The sequence below is a fragment of the Triticum dicoccoides genome, chromosome 2A (genome assembly GCF_002162155.2).
Source record: "Triticum dicoccoides isolate Atlit2015 ecotype Zavitan chromosome 2A, WEW_v2.0, whole genome shotgun sequence".
NCBI lineage: Eukaryota > Viridiplantae > Streptophyta > Magnoliopsida > Poales > Poaceae > Triticum > Triticum dicoccoides.
In genome coordinates this window covers 55,714,058-55,731,143 of record NC_041382.1, presented here as the reverse complement: position 1 = coordinate 55,731,143, position 17,086 = coordinate 55,714,058, and the positions used below count along the sequence as shown (strand labels likewise).

The 17,086-nt window shown below is 47.1% G+C and overlaps 1 protein-coding gene across 1 annotated transcript; it reads left to right on the top strand.

Annotated features, from left to right (window-relative positions):
- The first annotated feature begins 14,014 nt into the window (after positions 1–14,014).
- On the top strand, positions 14,015–15,483 carry LOC119353177 (galactinol synthase 2-like). The gene is made up of 3 exons (XM_037619765.1): positions 14,015–14,394; positions 14,478–14,939; positions 15,024–15,483. The coding sequence occupies exons 1-3, from the start codon at positions 14,089–14,091 to the stop codon at positions 15,222–15,224; spliced, it is 969 nt and encodes a 322-aa protein (XP_037475662.1). The 5' UTR covers positions 14,015–14,088; the 3' UTR covers positions 15,225–15,483.
- Positions 15,484–17,086: the final 1,603 nt, after the last annotated feature.

Here is a 17,086-nt window from a genome sequence, read left to right as displayed (position 1 = left end):
CAGAATTCCGCCTTGGTGGCTCCGTATATGGATGAACACAAGAATTTGCTACGCTCCAAACACCCGGAGCGGTCTGATGACTGGATTACACGTGAACAAACCAGGAGTTTCGCCAGCTGGTTGCAAGCACGTACCATGCATGACACCTCTATTGAAGATGACCTGTACTTGCTGTCCCAGTTACCATCTTCGAATATAATGACTTTCAAAGGGTACGAGATAAATGGTAATACATTTTACATGATCGCCCAAGATAAGAAGAGCACCAACCAAAACAGTGGTGTCCGCTTTGATGCAGAAACCAAGACGGGAAAGGAAACATATTATGGTTATATACAGGACATATGGGAACTTGACTATCGACGTGGTTTGAAGGTCCCTTTGTTTCGGTGCAAATGGGTCAATATGACACGAGGCGGGGTAACAGAAGACCCGCAGTACGGAATGACAACAGTGGATCTCAACAATCTTGCGTATGCAGACGAACCATTCGTCCTAGCCAATGATGCGGCACAGGTTTTCTATGTGAAGGACATGTCTACCAAGCCAAGAAAAAGAAAAGATAAGGAAGCGAATGCATCGTACGATGAGCCAAAGCGGCACATAGTTCTTTCTGGGAAGAGAAACATCGTGGGAGTGGATGACAAGACAGACAAGTCAGAAGATTATGAAAAGTTTGATGAAATTGCTCCATTCACAGTGAATATTGACTCGAGCATCCCGTTAAATGCTGAAGATTTTCCATGGCTACGACGCAAAATGACACACGCGAAGAAAAAGTTTCACACCCAAAGATCTGGGATGTGATCGGCTTAACTATCATCACTTTCTTCTGTGTTTCACACCCAGGAGGGAATCTCTGTAATAGTTAGGGTAGCTAGTTATGTGTTTTGGCATTTGAAACGCGAAGAAATTTTATGTGCAAGCAAATTCTTTCATGCATTTATTGATTTTTTCAGCTAAATGACCCTGAAATTGAAAAGCATTTCAAATGAACTCAGAAAAGGATGAAAGTTGGCATGGTATCATAATTTCACCCACATAGCATGTGCAAAAAAGTAGAGAGGGTTACCGCAAAAACTGGATGCACTTTGTGTACAAAATGGACAATCTGTTTTGAAGTATCAGGGTTTCGGACGAAAACTCATCCGTTACAAAGGCATTTCATTTTTTAAATAACCTAAGCATTACCAAATTGAATATAATGATAAAACACACTAATATTAAACATAAGAAAAAAGAATCACTGAAAAATCTATTTTCAAAGTTAAGTTATTCACAAAAATAAATAAAGCAAAAAAAGAAGAAAAAAAGCCCACCTACTGGGCCACAGCGGCCTGCATACGACTAGAAACCCAAATTCAAGTTGGGCCAGGATGCAGGCCCGCTAGCCCAGTAGGCCCAACAGGGCATCGCAGAAGAGGTAGGCCCAGAAGGCCTGCTTAAGAGAGGAGCTCGAGACAGCAGCGACGGCGGGGCTTATAAGCAGGTGCGAGTGCCCCTCGGCTAGCGAGGTGGGACTAAACTTTTGTGCCCCTCGCCTGGCAGCGCACACCCTTTAGTACCGGGTCGTGGCACCAACCGGTACTAAAGGGGGGGCCTTTAGTACCGGTTGGAGCCACCAACCGGTACTAAAGGGGGTCGCTTCCCGCCGCTTGGGCTAGCCAAAACAGACCTTTAGTACCGGTTGGTGGCTCCAACCGGTACTAAAGGTGGGTTCTATATAAGAAAATACTTCAAAATTTACAGTTTCTCATCTCTCCCTCTGCTTCTTCTCCTCTGCACCGTTGCCAGCCGCCCCCGCCGTCTCCATATCCCTCGTCGCCGCCCCGGCCCGTCGCCACCCCGGCCCCATCGTCGCCGCCCCGTCGTCCCGTCCCCGTCGTCCCCGTCGTCACCGCCACCCTGTCCCGGCCGCGTCGTCACCGTCCCCGTCGTCGTCGCCGCCCCGACCCGTACGTCCCCGTCCCCGTCGTCGCCGCCCCATCGTCGCCGCGTGCCCCCCATCGCCTCTCGCCTCGCCGGCCGGTGAGCGCGCACACACACACACATACATTTTTAGTTATAGATTTTTCTGTTTTTTAGAAATTGTTAGACATTTTTCTGTTTTTTAGAAATAGTTAGAGATGTTAGAATTGTTAGAATAGTTAGAAATGTTAGAATTGTTAGAAATGTTAGAATTGTTAGAATTTTTTCTGTTTTTTAGTTATAGAAAATAGTTATAAAAAAGTTAGAATTGTTAGAAATTTTTCTGTTTTTTAGTTATAGAAATAGTTATAAAAAAGTTAGAATTGTTAGAATTTTTTGTTTTTTAGTTATAGAAATAGTTATAAAAAAGTTAGAATTTTTTTTAGTTATAGAAATATTAGAAATGTTATAGAAATGTTAGTTATATATAGCATTGTTAGAAATGTTAGAAAATTTAGTTATCAAAATCCAATCATTAAAAAAATGTTACTTTTTGTGGGCATATAGCTAGTATTTGTTGTCGACGATGCCCGGCCCGCATCCTCGCCGTCGACACGTCCGCGACGATGTCCAGCTGACCCATGTCCGGGACTGGGCTCCGCCGGGCTGGCACTGGGAGGTGCTGCCTAGAGGGGCGCGCCGCTTGATGAGGAACCCGGCCCCGGGTCCCGTCGTCGACCCTGATCTCGTTTGGTGGCGTTCGCGTGGGCCAGTTTCGGTGCGGAGGGAGACGGCCCCGCCGGAGGTGGTACGTCGTCGTGTCAGGGAGGAGGACGAGCACGTCCATCGCTACATGGTTGCGTTAGAGGGCGGCAGGTTCTCCAATACCTGGCAGTTTCTTCAGGGTTCTCACTTCAGCTATGATCCTTTGAGGGTTCCTTCTCTTTGGGTGTCCACCGCCCGCGCCGCAGGAACCGCGAGTGTCCTAGATTCTTCTGTAGTATTCGATCTTTAATTAGCTACCTAGCCAGTGATGTACTATTCAATATTATCTATTATTTGAGACGATGTATTCGAGATTAAATCTATTATTCGAGACGATGTATTCGAGATTATATCTATTATTCGAGACGATGTATTCGAGATTATATCTATTATTCGAGATTATACTAAATTGTTTTATATTTCTTTTGGCATAGTTAAATAAAAGCTATGGCGGACAATACCGACAGAGAGAGAGAACAGACCATGTTCGATATCATACGCGGGCCAGATGATGATCAGAATGAAGAAGATTTTGACGGCTCCGAATTTCTAAACAACACCGGAGAGGGTGATATGATATTCGATCGCGACGACCGAATTGATGAAGTCATGAACTACGACGAAGAACATGTTGATCCTGAAACAACAAACACCGGCGAGGTATATATATTTATATAAGCAGGAATCTGGTGATCATCGCATGTTTTAAATGAGTTGAAGATATATTAACGAATCGATCTTTCTTCTTTCGGCCATCCGGATCGAGCAAATCTTCAGGCAAAAGGACGAAACGAGGCCCGAACAAAAAGTTGAAGGAGGGCGTAAAGTACAATATCGAGGCATTCAAACCTAATGGCGAACCATTAGCGCCTAAGAAGATTGCGGACAAGTTCGTTCGTCAGTGCGGAGTTCTTGTGAAGGACCAACTCCCGATCTCCCTTCAAGAATGGAGAAAGCCAGCAAAGCCACGTCCAAATGTTACTTTTGTCGACAAGAATAAAAAAACTGCTTTGGGATACTCTCATGGAACATTTCACCCTACCAGATAATTTCACAGAAGCAGATGTGCGGAAAGTCAAGGATGCTGCTTTTAGGAAGATGGCGGTTGCATTCAAGAACCATAAGAGAACGACGTGGGAGAAGTACGTCAAGGGAGGAAGGAAGACTAGAGAATCAAAGTGCTCCTTGGGACGATTTCGTGAAATTCAAGGATTCAGAATTAGCTAAGGAACGGTCGAGAATAAACAAGAAGAATGCCGAAAAAAGGATAAGTTTCATAAGCTGGGGCCAGGTGGCTACGCGGTGGCAATGCCTAAGTGGGATAAGTCTGAGAAAGAGATGGAGGATGCAAGTGTCACTCCGGTTACTAAGAGCTGGCCCCCCAGGTGCAGGACTTGGTTCTATGTGCATGGGGGGAGTTGGACCCGAAGACAGGCAATGTTTCGACGAAGGCATGTCTGAACGGAGCCGACGATGCGCTACTTGTTGCAATAGAAGAGGCTCGATCGGGGGTGTTCCAGCCCAACAGAGAGAACGACGAGCTTACGCGTGCCCTGGGAAATCCTGAACACCCGGGAAGAACACGAGGCAAGGGCGCTATTCCGTGGTATGAGGGGTTTTTGGACTGGAACACCGACTACAGAACCCGTGCGAGAAAGAAGATTGCGGAGGAGAAGAAGAGGAAGATGGAGGAGGAGCAGAGGAAGCGGGACTATGAACGCCTTCAAGGCCTAGAAGCAAGTCAAGCGGAATTGGCAGCTAAATTCCAGCGGAAGCAGGAGCAGATCGACTCACTTAGCCAGCAAAGGGGGTCTCAGCAGCTGCAGCAGCTAGCGGATGATCCAGCATTGGATACCACCGCCCCATCCATGCCGAGAAGCAGCGTGGGTTCCGCCCCGGGCGACGCAGTAGTGCTGGATAGATACCCCGTGGATGACATCACGGAGAACACTAACTGCGAGCTACACTTCAAAATGAAGAACATATCCATGAAGGTGGCGGACGCCGTTGCTTTTTCAAATTCCCCCGAGGCAACCTTCCATTGCAACCCGATTCCAGCGGGCTATGCTCGTGTCTTGGTTGATGAGGTGGTGGACCAATATTCGGGGCTAGAGCTTGACATTCCTGGAGGTGACGAGGAGCACACACTCGGAGAAGCCAAACATCGTATCATCCTATGGAGAAAGGATTGCATCATTTTTTGAAGGCCACCGACACTGCGTCACCCGACTCCTCGTCGAAGTCCGCCACCGAGTCAGTAGACTCCCGCTCCTCCAAGTCCACCAACGCGTGAGGCCACTCCTCCTCCAAGTCTGGCAAAGTGTCAGGCCACTCCTCCTCCAAGTCCGACACAGCGTCAGACGTCCACTCCTCCTCCAAGTCCAGCACAACCTCAGGCCACTCCTCCTCCAAGTCCGGCACAGCTTCAGGCCACTCCTCCTCGTCCAACTCAGCCCCGTCAGCCGTCTCCGCCGCCTCAGCAATCGCAGAAGAGACACCCTGCAGCTATGGTGCGTAGCGGTACCAGTCGAGGTCATAGTACAGGAAGTACAGGCGGAGGCAAGCGATATAAATATGGTCCAAACCTCACTACTCCTCTTCCTGTGAGGGCTTACGACAAGACCGAGGAGCAAACCAATGCCATAGTGCGGGCAGAAGTCGAAGCCCATTTTGGACCGAAACCGCCACCGCCGCCAAGGGAGAAAGTGCCTGTGGAAGTAGTTGACCACTTCATTCGTATGGCTCAACCACCAACTCCTAAGCCTGTTGACACAGACTATGAGTGCCACATCAGGAAGTTACATCGACAACGTCTACAGAAGGAGGCGAGCTCGAGCTCGAGCAAACAACAAGCAGCTATCGAAAAATGTGGGAAAACCGTTGCCCAGCTGGGAGAACAGGCGGCGCAATCGATCCCCCGCTTGTTGTGCCGCCAACAACACGTGACAGTACGCGCGCCCAATATTATTGTGGCCAAACAGTTTACGTTCCCGAGGTGGGCGATGTGGTAATAACCCAGGAGCATATAATGCAGGCTGAAGAACTCAAGATCACTGTTGGACAACTCCTCGAGATCGAGGACATGCCTGTGATTACAGAGGAGGAAATAAAATGGAAATATGTCCGGGGCCAACCTTTGGTCGAGCCAGAAGATGTCAAGAAGCTCCCAACGAGAATGTATGAATTGCATCAATGGTACATGGACATTATCAAGAGATCCGATCGAGAGTCCCTCATGGTGTATGTCAAGAAGGATCATTACTACCATGAGAAAGCTGTGGCCGTTGAGTATTCTGAACTATTTCAGTTATACAATCAAGACGCACTCGACAAATCTATCGTTAGTTGCTATTGTTTGTAAGTGATTTCTTTCTGTAATTTAAGTCTCAAGCTAGCTGTAGTGATCCTTTTGATCAATCATTACCTATAATTATCCTCACTATATTCTTTTCTATGGTATTATGCAGGATGAAGATGTATGAAATAAGAAAAGGTGGACGCTATGGCATTGGGTTCATTGACCCAAACACCGTTAATGAATACACAGGGAAAATGAACAAGTATTATGAAAAGCAGGTAGAGGACAGCATGCTAGAGTTCTTGAAGCGCCTCAAATACAATGAAGATATACTACTTCCTTACAACTTCCAGTGAGTCACACTTTCTTGTACTACAAATTCTCTGTTTTTGCCTACTAGCTAGCTACATGTTTTTGCTTACATATGCCCGCTTAATTAAGACATGCAAATGTGTGTGCATGCAGATTTCACTGGATCTTGTGTATCATTAAAGTTGACGCCGGAACAGTTGAAATACTGGATTCGCTACTGAAAGCAAATAGTGACTACAACATCTTGTATGGGATAGTCAACAGGTAATTTCAATCATTATTAACTATATATCTCGGCCTATTTAGTTCGTCATTTCATGATATGAACTATTTAATAACCCATTTATTCATTTTCTTTGTCGGCGGGCAGGGCTTGGGCAAGGTTCATCAGCGTCACGGAAGGCGAATGGAAACCACAGCTGAAATGGTTTTGATCCAAGGTAAGTAATTAAGTAGTACTAGCTAGCTAGCTAGCTGCCATCTCTTTAATTATCATGCTTGATTAATTATTATCTGATCAAATTAAATTCCATTCTCGTAATAAAGGCCCTGAAGCAGGCGCAGGGGACTGATCTGTGTGCATTCTGCATTTGCGAGAACATTCGCATGATGGCGTCCGAAAGGATCAGATCTCAAAGACAGGAATGGGTACGCTTGTCAGAACACTATTCACAATTTTTACACCATTATCGATATCTAGTCACACAACTAATACACATGCATATTGATCTCCTTCTTAACAGTTCAAAGAGGTGCGGGACAAGCTCCTAGAAACGGAGCGCATAGAAGCACTTCAAGAGGAAATAGCGGGATTTTTGCTCGACCAAGTCATAAAATCCGAAGGGAGAATACTATTACACGCTACCGCCCCCATCGAACAGGTCATGAACCACTTCCAATTGCCATCGTGCTCCGAAGGCACCAATTAGGCTAATGCCACTGGCTCCGAAGGCAACATGCATATGTAGGAGAAATTGTATATAGCTATACATGTGTGTATGTGTAAATTAATATGGTGGTTTGTGAGACATTGATGATATATATATGATTGGTTCTACTAGAAATTCTATTTATATATATATATGCATAACGTGTACAATGTGTAGTACCGTAAAATACCAGCAAACGAAAAAGAATTAAAATGGAAAACACAAAATTAAATGAAAAAGAAATCATAAAACCAAAATCCCCCCAAACATTTTAGTACCGGTTGGTGTTACCAACCGGTACTAAAGGGCTCCCGGCCCCCGGAGCTGGCTCGTGCCACGTGGTTTCCCTTTAGCACGAATCGGTACTAAAGAGGGGGGGGCTTTAGTGCCGGTTCCTAAACCGGCACTAAAGGGCCTTACGAACCGGTGCTATTGTCCGGTTCTGCACTAGTGTATGAGGCTGCTTCCGAGTGGCTGACTGGTAGGCCCGGACGGCCCTGCCAAATCCCGTGGCGATCGCGCACACGATACGTGGCGAAAAAGGTGGCACGGGGATCGAGGCGGCTCCGCGCTATCCCATCCGTTTACTGCGGCCTCTCCCGTCCCGCGTGCTTCCCGAAATTTGGATCCCATGAAATTCGCGGGCAGCAGAACAACTCGTCGGACCGAAGATCTCCTCCGCACCGTCACTCAGAACTCTTCAAGTATAAGAACTCACTCGACAAAACCTAAGAATGGATCAAGGCGACTGGAAAGAAAGTTGTTGTCATCACTCTGGTCCATTGATCCGAAACAAGGTATGCTCACGACATGAAAAATGAGTCAGAGATGTGCTCAAACCCTTTCCCACTCAAACCTCGATCCATTCGGGGGCTAATGATGAAGCTATGTACCTAGGGTAGGGCCATGGACCTGTCCAAACTGACCTACCCAAGGACACCTCCAGAAGAAATCACATTTCAATCGACTTGGCGGTGTTTCACTCGACGGACTCGAAGACACTCGACCAAGAAGCAACCACTCGACCAAGATCCAACCACCCGACGGCCAGGAGACCTAAAGTCACTCCGCACGCTAACGGTCGGTCATTAAGTAGCTTTTATGGTCATCATAGCACTTTATTAGGGGCGTTACCAGTAATGCCCGACCTTAATGTACTTAAAACCCTGCATAACTGAGGGACGGAGGGGTCTGGCGGACTCTATATAAGCCACCCCCTCCTCAGTGTAAAGGGTTCGCACCCCTGTAATTCATACTCTCATAATCCAGTCGACCGCCTCCGGGCTCCGAGACATAGGGCTATTACTTCCTTCGAGAAGGGCCTGAACTCGTAAACCTTGCGTTCTTACAACTTCTCCATAGCTAAGATCTTGCCTCTCCATACTTACCCCCCCCCTACACTACTGTCAGACTTGGAACCACGACACATACCGGTTCCGCTTGCCCTGTGTATCTGATCACTGCCATGATACCTTTCTCGCATCTTAGCTTGTCAAGCTCCCCAGTGATGTGCTCGATAGCGCCGGAGTCTGCGTACCAGTTGGTGTCGATACCGTAGTTGTTGGTGACGAGGTTGGCTGCTTTCTTCTCTTCATTATCATCATCGTACCGATGCCAGCAGGCTCTTGCGCCGCCAGCATGAAACTTGTAGCAGATCTGGCGCTCTGGATAGTCTCCTTCTTGCTGCTGCTGTTGTTGCGGTTGGGGACGGAGTCGTTGCTGTTTATAGCCGCCACCACCGCCGTGACCAGAGGAAGAAGAAGAAGACCGGTTCCCTCGACCGCGTCCTCCTCTGTTGCTTCGGCCACGACCTCCTCTGCCACGGGACCGCCCGTGCCCCCTGTAAACGGCGTTGGCAGAGGAGCGGAACCCTGCTGGTCCGTCCCCCAGCATCTCCATCCGCTGGTCGAACGCAGAGATCTGCGCAAAGAGATCGTCGACGCTGATGGAGTTCTTGATGGCGCCGACCGCTGCCACGATGGGATCATAGTCCCGATCAAGGCCAGCCAGGATGTAATCTACCATCTCTGGATCGGTTACTGGACGTCCAGCCGCAGCTAGCTCGTCCCCGAGGTTCTTCATCTTGGCGATGAAGGCGTTGCTCGACATGTTGCCCTTCTTGGTGTTGGAGATGGCCATCCGCAGATTGGTTATGCGAGATTGTGGCTACGCAGCGAACAACGTGGTAAGAGCAGTGCACAGATCAAAGGTGTTGTCCTTACCGATGACTTGTGCAAGGATTTCCTGGGTGAGAGAATTCAACAGGTAGCTCAGAACCTGCTGATCCTTCGACAACCACGGGCCGTAGAGATGATTGGGCTCAATGGTCGTGGTTTTGTCCGCCTTGGTGACTTCTACTGTCTTCGGCGGTGCGGCGTCGCTGCCGTCAAGAAGACCGGTCACTTGCGCGCCTCGCAGTGTCGGCATGACCTGTGCCTTCCATAGGAGGTAGTTCCCCCTTGCGAGCTTCTCTATTGGTGGAGCACCTAGGTTGAGGCCGGCGGCACTTGAGCTCGCAGCCATGGCGATGGAAGGGTGTTTAGGGTTTTGGTTTGGCTAGACGATAGGAAGAGACTTGGCTCTGATACCATGTTAGATTGGATTGGTAAAGCGTTCCTACTCCTTCGTAGAGGAGCCGCGGGTATATATTGATTCGGGGCAGGAATAACCCCTGCCGTGGTTTACAAGGAATCCACCGATCGCTATGATACAACGGGATAATGATAGGAAGTTAAACGGGAGAGGATAGAGCAAGTAGTTAAGATTACATGAGAGCAAATATCTCTAAGTCTAACACATATAAGTTTTGTCTGAAGTCAAAACATCTCTACTTTGACCGAATTTATAGAAAAAAAGTATTAACATTTACGATGCAAAATCAATTTTGTTAGATTCATGACGAAATGTAGTTTCATGGGATATATATTTGGTATGGTAGATATTGATATTTTTTAATATATATTTGGTCAAACTTTACAAAGTTTGACTTGACCCAAATCTAATATGCAGAGTAAAAAGGACTGGAGGGAGTACATATTCCATATATGTATTTTATACATATGAATGGAGATCATTTTGGCGAAAATTCAAGTTTGCCAAGGGTGCAAATGAAATGAGGATGAATTGATAAAACATTCCTACAAAAAAAAATCCCACTTATACTTTATGATATTCTAACGAGATTGGATGTTAAAGATTTTTCATTTTATCTCCTTTATATGAATGTAATAAATCCATAATACACTAGAAAGTTTGGCTTTAGTTCGATTTAGAATAGCGTGCTTACTTTTATTTCTAAAAATATTTTGAGGATTTTTTTATTTCGGATCTGCGTAGTATAATTGCTAGAAAATTGAGTATTTCATTGTGAAATTCTAAAATTTTGATCCAAGTGGGGGCGATGGTTTTGCCCCTGTTTTTGTTTGTCAGTTTTGACGCTGGAACAGACCTGCAGCAACTGTTGTCAAGAAGAGTTTGTGGAAGTGCTAACAACAAAATATGTAAAGTTTTCTAAAGTCATGAACTTGTTTTTTTTGTGAAGATTTTTTCAAATTTGTGATCATATTTCCAAGTTCCTGATTTTTCTCTAAATTCATGAAAAAAATCAAATCTGTGATTTATAAAAATTAATAACAGATAGCCAGTCTTTGTAATGGACAAGACTACAGCATAAAAAAAACAGAAGAAAAAGGCGAGCCAAGGCGATCGGGTGACACTAGTGCAGGAGGGAACATGATATTTTATGCCACGACGGAAACATTTCTCAAATACACATGAAAGCATTTTTTTGAATGATATGAATTTTTGAGGTACGCAACGTATTTTTACTCTGTATTCAAAAAATTTAAAAATACCACAAGCATATGTTTGAAAAGCGTGTGCACTTATAAAATGCACAGTACATTTTTTTGAATCATATTGTTGTATTAGACAAACATTTTTGACATTGTAAAAACATTTTTTGAAACGTCACATACTTTTTTTAAAACTCGTGAACATTTTAAGCTATCATCATTTTTTAAATGATGCTAATATTTATTTACAACTGTGTTTACATTTTCCAAATTCACGGGTTATAAACCCTTGAGTGCATGTAAGTTTTGAAATGTATGTGTTTGGAACATTTTTGAAAATAGAAACAAAAGAGAAGAGAAACGTGTTAACCTGCTACGCTACTTGGGCCGGTCCATTCGTTGCGAGGCTGTGGCGAGACGGGCGTGTGTCTGGCTGGCTGCGGGGGAGACGCAGCGGGTCCCGTTGTTGCCGCAGACCAAACGCCGGTCACGCCCACAACTAGAACGAGAGAGTGGAGTGGTTGAGGAAATAGGCGGGGAGACACGAAGAGCATGATTGGTTTCCAAATGTTGGCATTGCCAAACATTTGTAATAGCAAGACTTGTCAAACATTAGTAACTTGATAATCAATCAATTAGTAGCCAATATGCGAACCAACCCCTAGATAGATGGACAGCAGTATCCTCAACCCACCAGGGTTCAAATCCTGATGCTCGCATTTATTCTGAATTTATTTCATGAATTCCGGCGATGCGCTTTCAGTGGCAGGAGACGTTTCCGTCGATACGAGGCGCCTACGGTGACTTTGTAAAATCTTAAGATGATATGCCGGCTCGGTCTCTCGGATGTGCTCATAGAGGTAGGGTGTGCGTGTGTACGTTTATAGGGGTGAGTGTATGCGTGTGTATATGAGCGCTTATGTTTGTACTGATGCTCAAAAAAACATTAGTAGCCAATATTTGGCACAGTCTTAAATATTGCTATTTCGCATGTCAATCCTTTCGCATCAAACCAATTATCCTCGAATTGCCAAGGCAAGGAAACACCTGCCCGTACCGTGTCGTGTCGCACTCTCCCAACCGGACGAGCTCAGCTAAGCTTCGGCCGCTTCAATCTATCTTGGCTGCCAGGTGCCAAGCATGGGACTGTGCTTTCACCGTCCAAATCTTGTTAGCTCAAGACTCGCTATTTCTCTCCATTGAAAACTGCTCTATAGTACTAGTATTAGTAACTCGACTGCAGAGAGTGGCCTCGCGTCGGCCAGCCCTGTTGACGTGTTGTTTTCATGGTAAACCGGCCACACCACGTACGTTATTATCGAGAAAAACGGTGACACCAACTGCTGCACCGGCCACGATCAATGTACGTACTAGCTTCCTGTTGGGTTCGTACAAAATGTTGGTTGGGATCTGGCCCGATTCTTCCACGCAGGCGGCCGGGGCGGACGATTTCATTCTCCTTTGCGTCGTGACACGTACGCACTGCTACCACTTTGCCGTGGATAATATTATTACTAGAGTGTGGTGTCAGATTCACAATGCACCGTCCAAGTTCCATCACCGTGTTCTGTTATCCGTCCGAGCTGATGACACAGTGCACTAGCAGCCAGCAATCCTTGTTTCGTTGTTTGATTTGACCACATCATGTGCTAATTAATTATCCCGCGATCTGTCGATGGCTCCATCCACATGGTTTCCTTTGCATGGGCCACACCGGGAGCTAGCTGAACCAAAGAGGTTACATCGGTCTCGTCTGTCTGCTGTAGAAACATTTTGTTGTGATGATGGATGCAGGGTGATTAGACAGAAATGGAAGGCGTGGAAAGGTCGGTTGGAGTAGCTAGACTTGCCGGGATTTTCACCTTTCTTTGTAAAAACCGACATACCTCCTGCCTCCGGCTTCAATTGGATTGGATTAGATTCAAATGAATCAACCAATATTATCCGGATTGGATAGATCATCGATTGATTTCCTCTTGCCAATGTACATGCCATTTATTACAGTAGCATATATATACCAAGTCAAACAAGAATATGCCATCCGTTGACGAACCATACGTGGTAGAAATGCTCGGTAATTTAGTATCACACAAAAATAATACTACCTCTGTTCCTAAATATAAATCTTTTTTAGAGATTTCACTATGGACACATGCGGAGTAAAATGAGTGAATCTAAACTCTAAAACATGTCTATATACATCCGTACGTGGTTTGCAGTGGAATCTCTAAAAAGACTTATAGAAGTATTTTGAAAGGGAGGGAGTAACTTCTTACCATCTTTAATTCAGTCGCCAGTTACCATATAAGGAATGAGATATCTACGAGAAGATAATATTTGGTTTTGGTCACCTTAGGGCATGTACAATGGTGCTATCTTAAGAGTGCCACGTAGGATAAATGATGAGGTGAAGAAGAGAGAACTCATAAGAGAAGGCTTGTCTTCTCTTATTTAAGATAAGACAAAAGATGATCTCTTAGCACAATATGTCTCATCATATTTTTAGGAATTGCTAATTATTGAAGATAAGGCTAAGAGATGACCCATTGTAAACATTTTTCTTTGTCATCTCTAGAGTACATGCAAAATTTAAGATAAGGCTATCTTATCAACCATTGTATATGCCCTTATTATCCACCAAAACAAATCAACCAAGAATACTAAAGACCGGGGTGGCGCCACAAATCAGGGAGATTTTTTTTGCGAGATTTTCGTAATGATAATGATGGTCATGTGGCCCCTTTGATCAAAAAACAAAAAACAACGGTGGCAAAAAGAAGAAAACGAAAAATAATATCAAGGGGGTTCTTCTAATAAAGATTCACACCGGAGTAAAAGGAAACGAAATGAACGGGTCGAGAAAATAGCACCATCTCACACATTCCAATCCAGACACCTTTTTCTACGTTTTCCATTCCATTTCGTGGCGATCTACTCGAACCACCCACGTCCCGTTGCCTATATAAACGCCAGCAGGCACCACCGTGAAGCATCATCAAACACAAACACGCACGAGTCCACAACACACAACGAACCCATCTCATCCATTCTTTGAAGCAAGACAAGAGAGATCGAGCGAGCAATGGCTCCCATGCCCAAGCGAATCGTGGAGGACGAGCCGAAGAAGGCGGCGTACGTGACTTTCCTCGCCGGCTCCGGCGACTACTGGATGGGCGTGGTGGGCCTGGCCAAGGGCCTCCGCGCCGTCAACTCCGCCTACCCGCTCGTGGTGGCCGTGCTCCCCGACGTCCCCATGGATCACCGCCGCAAGCTGGTCGAACAGGGCTGCCTCGTCCGCGAGATCGTGCCCGTGTACCCGCCGGATAGCCAGACCCAGTTCGCCATGGCGTACTACGTCATCAACTACTCCAAGCTCCGCATCTGGGAGGTACGATACCTACTGACTAACCCTCTAGCTCTCTTCTTCCATCTTGGATCGATAGATGTTGACTGATTCTGGTGTACGTACAGTTCGTGGAGTACGAGAGGATGGTGTACCTGGACGCAGACATCCAGGTGTTCGACAACATCGACCACCTCTTCGACCTCGACAAGGGCAGCTTCTACGCCGTCATGGACTGCTTCTGCGAGAAGACGTGGAGCCACACGCCGCAGTACAAGATCGGCTACTGCCAGCAGTGCCCGGACCGGGTGGCTTGGCCGGAGCGCGAGCTCGGCGTGCCCCCGCCTCCGCTCTACTTCAACGCCGGCATGTTCATGCACGAGCCCAGCCTCGCCACCGCCAAGGCCCTCCTCGACAGGCTCGTCGTCACCGACCCCACGCCCTTCGCCGAGCAGGACTTTCTCAACATGTTCTTCAGAGACGTGTACAAGCCCATCCCGCCGGTGTACAACCTGGTGCTGGCCATGCTCTGGAGGCACCCGGAGAACGTCGAGCTGGAGAAGGTCAAGGTCGTCCACTACTGCGCAGCGGTACGTCTTTGTCATCGATCTTCACACACATGATTCTTAAATTATGAAGTTACGATTGATGTTTCATGTCATGGACCTATGCAGGGCTCGAAGCCGTGGAGGTACACCGGCGAGGAGGCCAACATGGACAGGGACGACATCAAGATGCTTGTGAAGAAATGGTGGGACATCTACAACGACGAGGGCCTAGACTACAAGGCCGGCGAGGATACCGCCAACCTGCTACGTGGAGCTCTGGTTGAGGCCGGCGCCGTGAAGTACTTCCCGGCGCCCTCGGCCGCGTAGGCTCGCTGCATGCCGGCGTTAGCCCGGCTAGGTCGTCACAGAATGATTAATTAAGTGCTATCAGTAGGGGATTTCGGATTTTCGGTAAAGAACTATACTATAGTATCGAAGTATATGGATCAGCATCGATCTACACGTTTTTTTGGTATTGTAGATCAATCTAATCCGTGTCTTGTTTTCGTTTGCACGAAAAATATAGGCGTGTACACCATGTATATATCTAGTACTTGTTACGTAGTACGTATATTGTTGAAATATTTTTCAAATTTGCAATCAATGAAATATTTTGCATGCTAATAAATCAAAGCTATTGCAAATTATTGTGCATGTTCTTGTGAATGCCACAGCGCTCTGTCGCTTTTGTGTGAGATAACGCCGTATGAGTTTTTTGCGAGCTACGACGCGCCCGATTAGCATCGAAAAAAGTATCAAAAAACGTCGATACGGAGGGAGTAGCACTACAAAGATTTGAATTAGTACTAGTAGCCAGAGCCAAATCCGAGGCCACTCATCCAAAATGGATCTGTGCTTTGATCCGCCCGCGTGTCCTCGTCGTTTTCGACAGACAATTCGTAGCCTGTGACGACGCCACGGCTGTGCTTTGCGCCTTTGTCCACGACCATAACCGCTCGGGCCCGGACGGTGCTTCTCTACTCTGGCCGGCATCGCGATCGGCGTGTCTGAATCGTACCGGTGGCGCGTCCACGTCCGTCCGGCCGGTGCTGGCCAACGTTCGCCGAGACGTTTACGGGCTAAATTTCGTGTTCTGACCCTTTTTCGAAACCTATTTCAGATCTAACCCTAATTTGGAAAAAATTCAAAATCTAACCCTTTTGCTACCGCCAGAGACCATGGCGGTAGGGTATAACAGCCTACCGCCAAGGACCCTGGCGGTAGGGTTGCATGCCCTACCGCCCAAACCCGTCTGAGTTTCGAACACAGTGCGTGCTTGTGCCTACCGCCAAGCACCTTGGCAGTAGGGTTGTGCAGGTTACCGCTAGCCCATTTGCCGGTAGAGATGTCTCTGATAAGAAAATAGGCAGTTTTTCGATTAAATTAATCCATGAATAAATCATGAGCATGACATTGACAACATTGATAACACACTGGTTACGATCTAACAGAGCATGTACTACGCATATAGTAGAAACATCTACGTATATCGCTAGTACTGTTACAACAGAAAGAAACATGGGAGGGATAAACGATGTATACCCTCCAATCGGCCATGCGGCGGCGGTGGCGGCAGCAGTAGCCGCGACATCCTTGGCGGCCTTTTTGTCCGCCTCGGCCTTCTCAGCGGCGGCACGGTCGGCGTCGGTCGACATGGTGATGACTAAGATGATGTGGACGTAGATGAACAGAAGCGAGCAGTCGCGTAGTCGCTACCCAAAAATCTAATCGCCCCTCTCCCGTACAGGATCCGGAGAGGCGGGGTTTTGAAGGCCTGCTCTCCCGTCAACCGTGTACGCGGTGAACGGGACGGAGTCGCCGGCGGCAGCAGCAGCAGAGGAACGACGCGGGCGTGGAGGCGAAGATGCGTTCTGTTTCGTGGCGGCTAGGGTTGGCAGCGCCCAACATATATATGTGCGGCTGCGCATGGAGAGACGTGGGCTGAACCCACGTCCAAGTCGATAGCCCACGATCCGACGTCTCAGATCGTGGCCCCACCTGTCAAAGACTCTCCGTTCCTGACCGGCAAAAAGAAGCGCATAGGAGTGAGCTCGGCTCGGCTCAATCCCGCAACCCGCGGCGCGGCGCGTCGTGGCGAGGCGAGCGGAGGAGGAGGAGTGCGCGAGGGCCTCATCTCTTCTCAAGCTCCAATAGCATGAGGAAAAGAATCCCTTATAAACCACTCCAAC

Coding starts and splice junctions, on each gene's coding strand:
- LOC119353177 (XM_037619765.1), top strand. CDS start 14,089: ATGGCTCCCATGCCCAAGCGAATCGTGGAGGACGAGCCGAAGAAGGCG. Junction 14,395..14,477: donor CCAAGCTCCGCATCTGGGAG/GTACGATACCTA, acceptor GTGTACGTACAG/TTCGTGGAGTACGAGAGGAT. Junction 14,940..15,023: donor TCGTCCACTACTGCGCAGCG/GTACGTCTTTGT, acceptor GGACCTATGCAG/GGCTCGAAGCCGTGGAGGTA.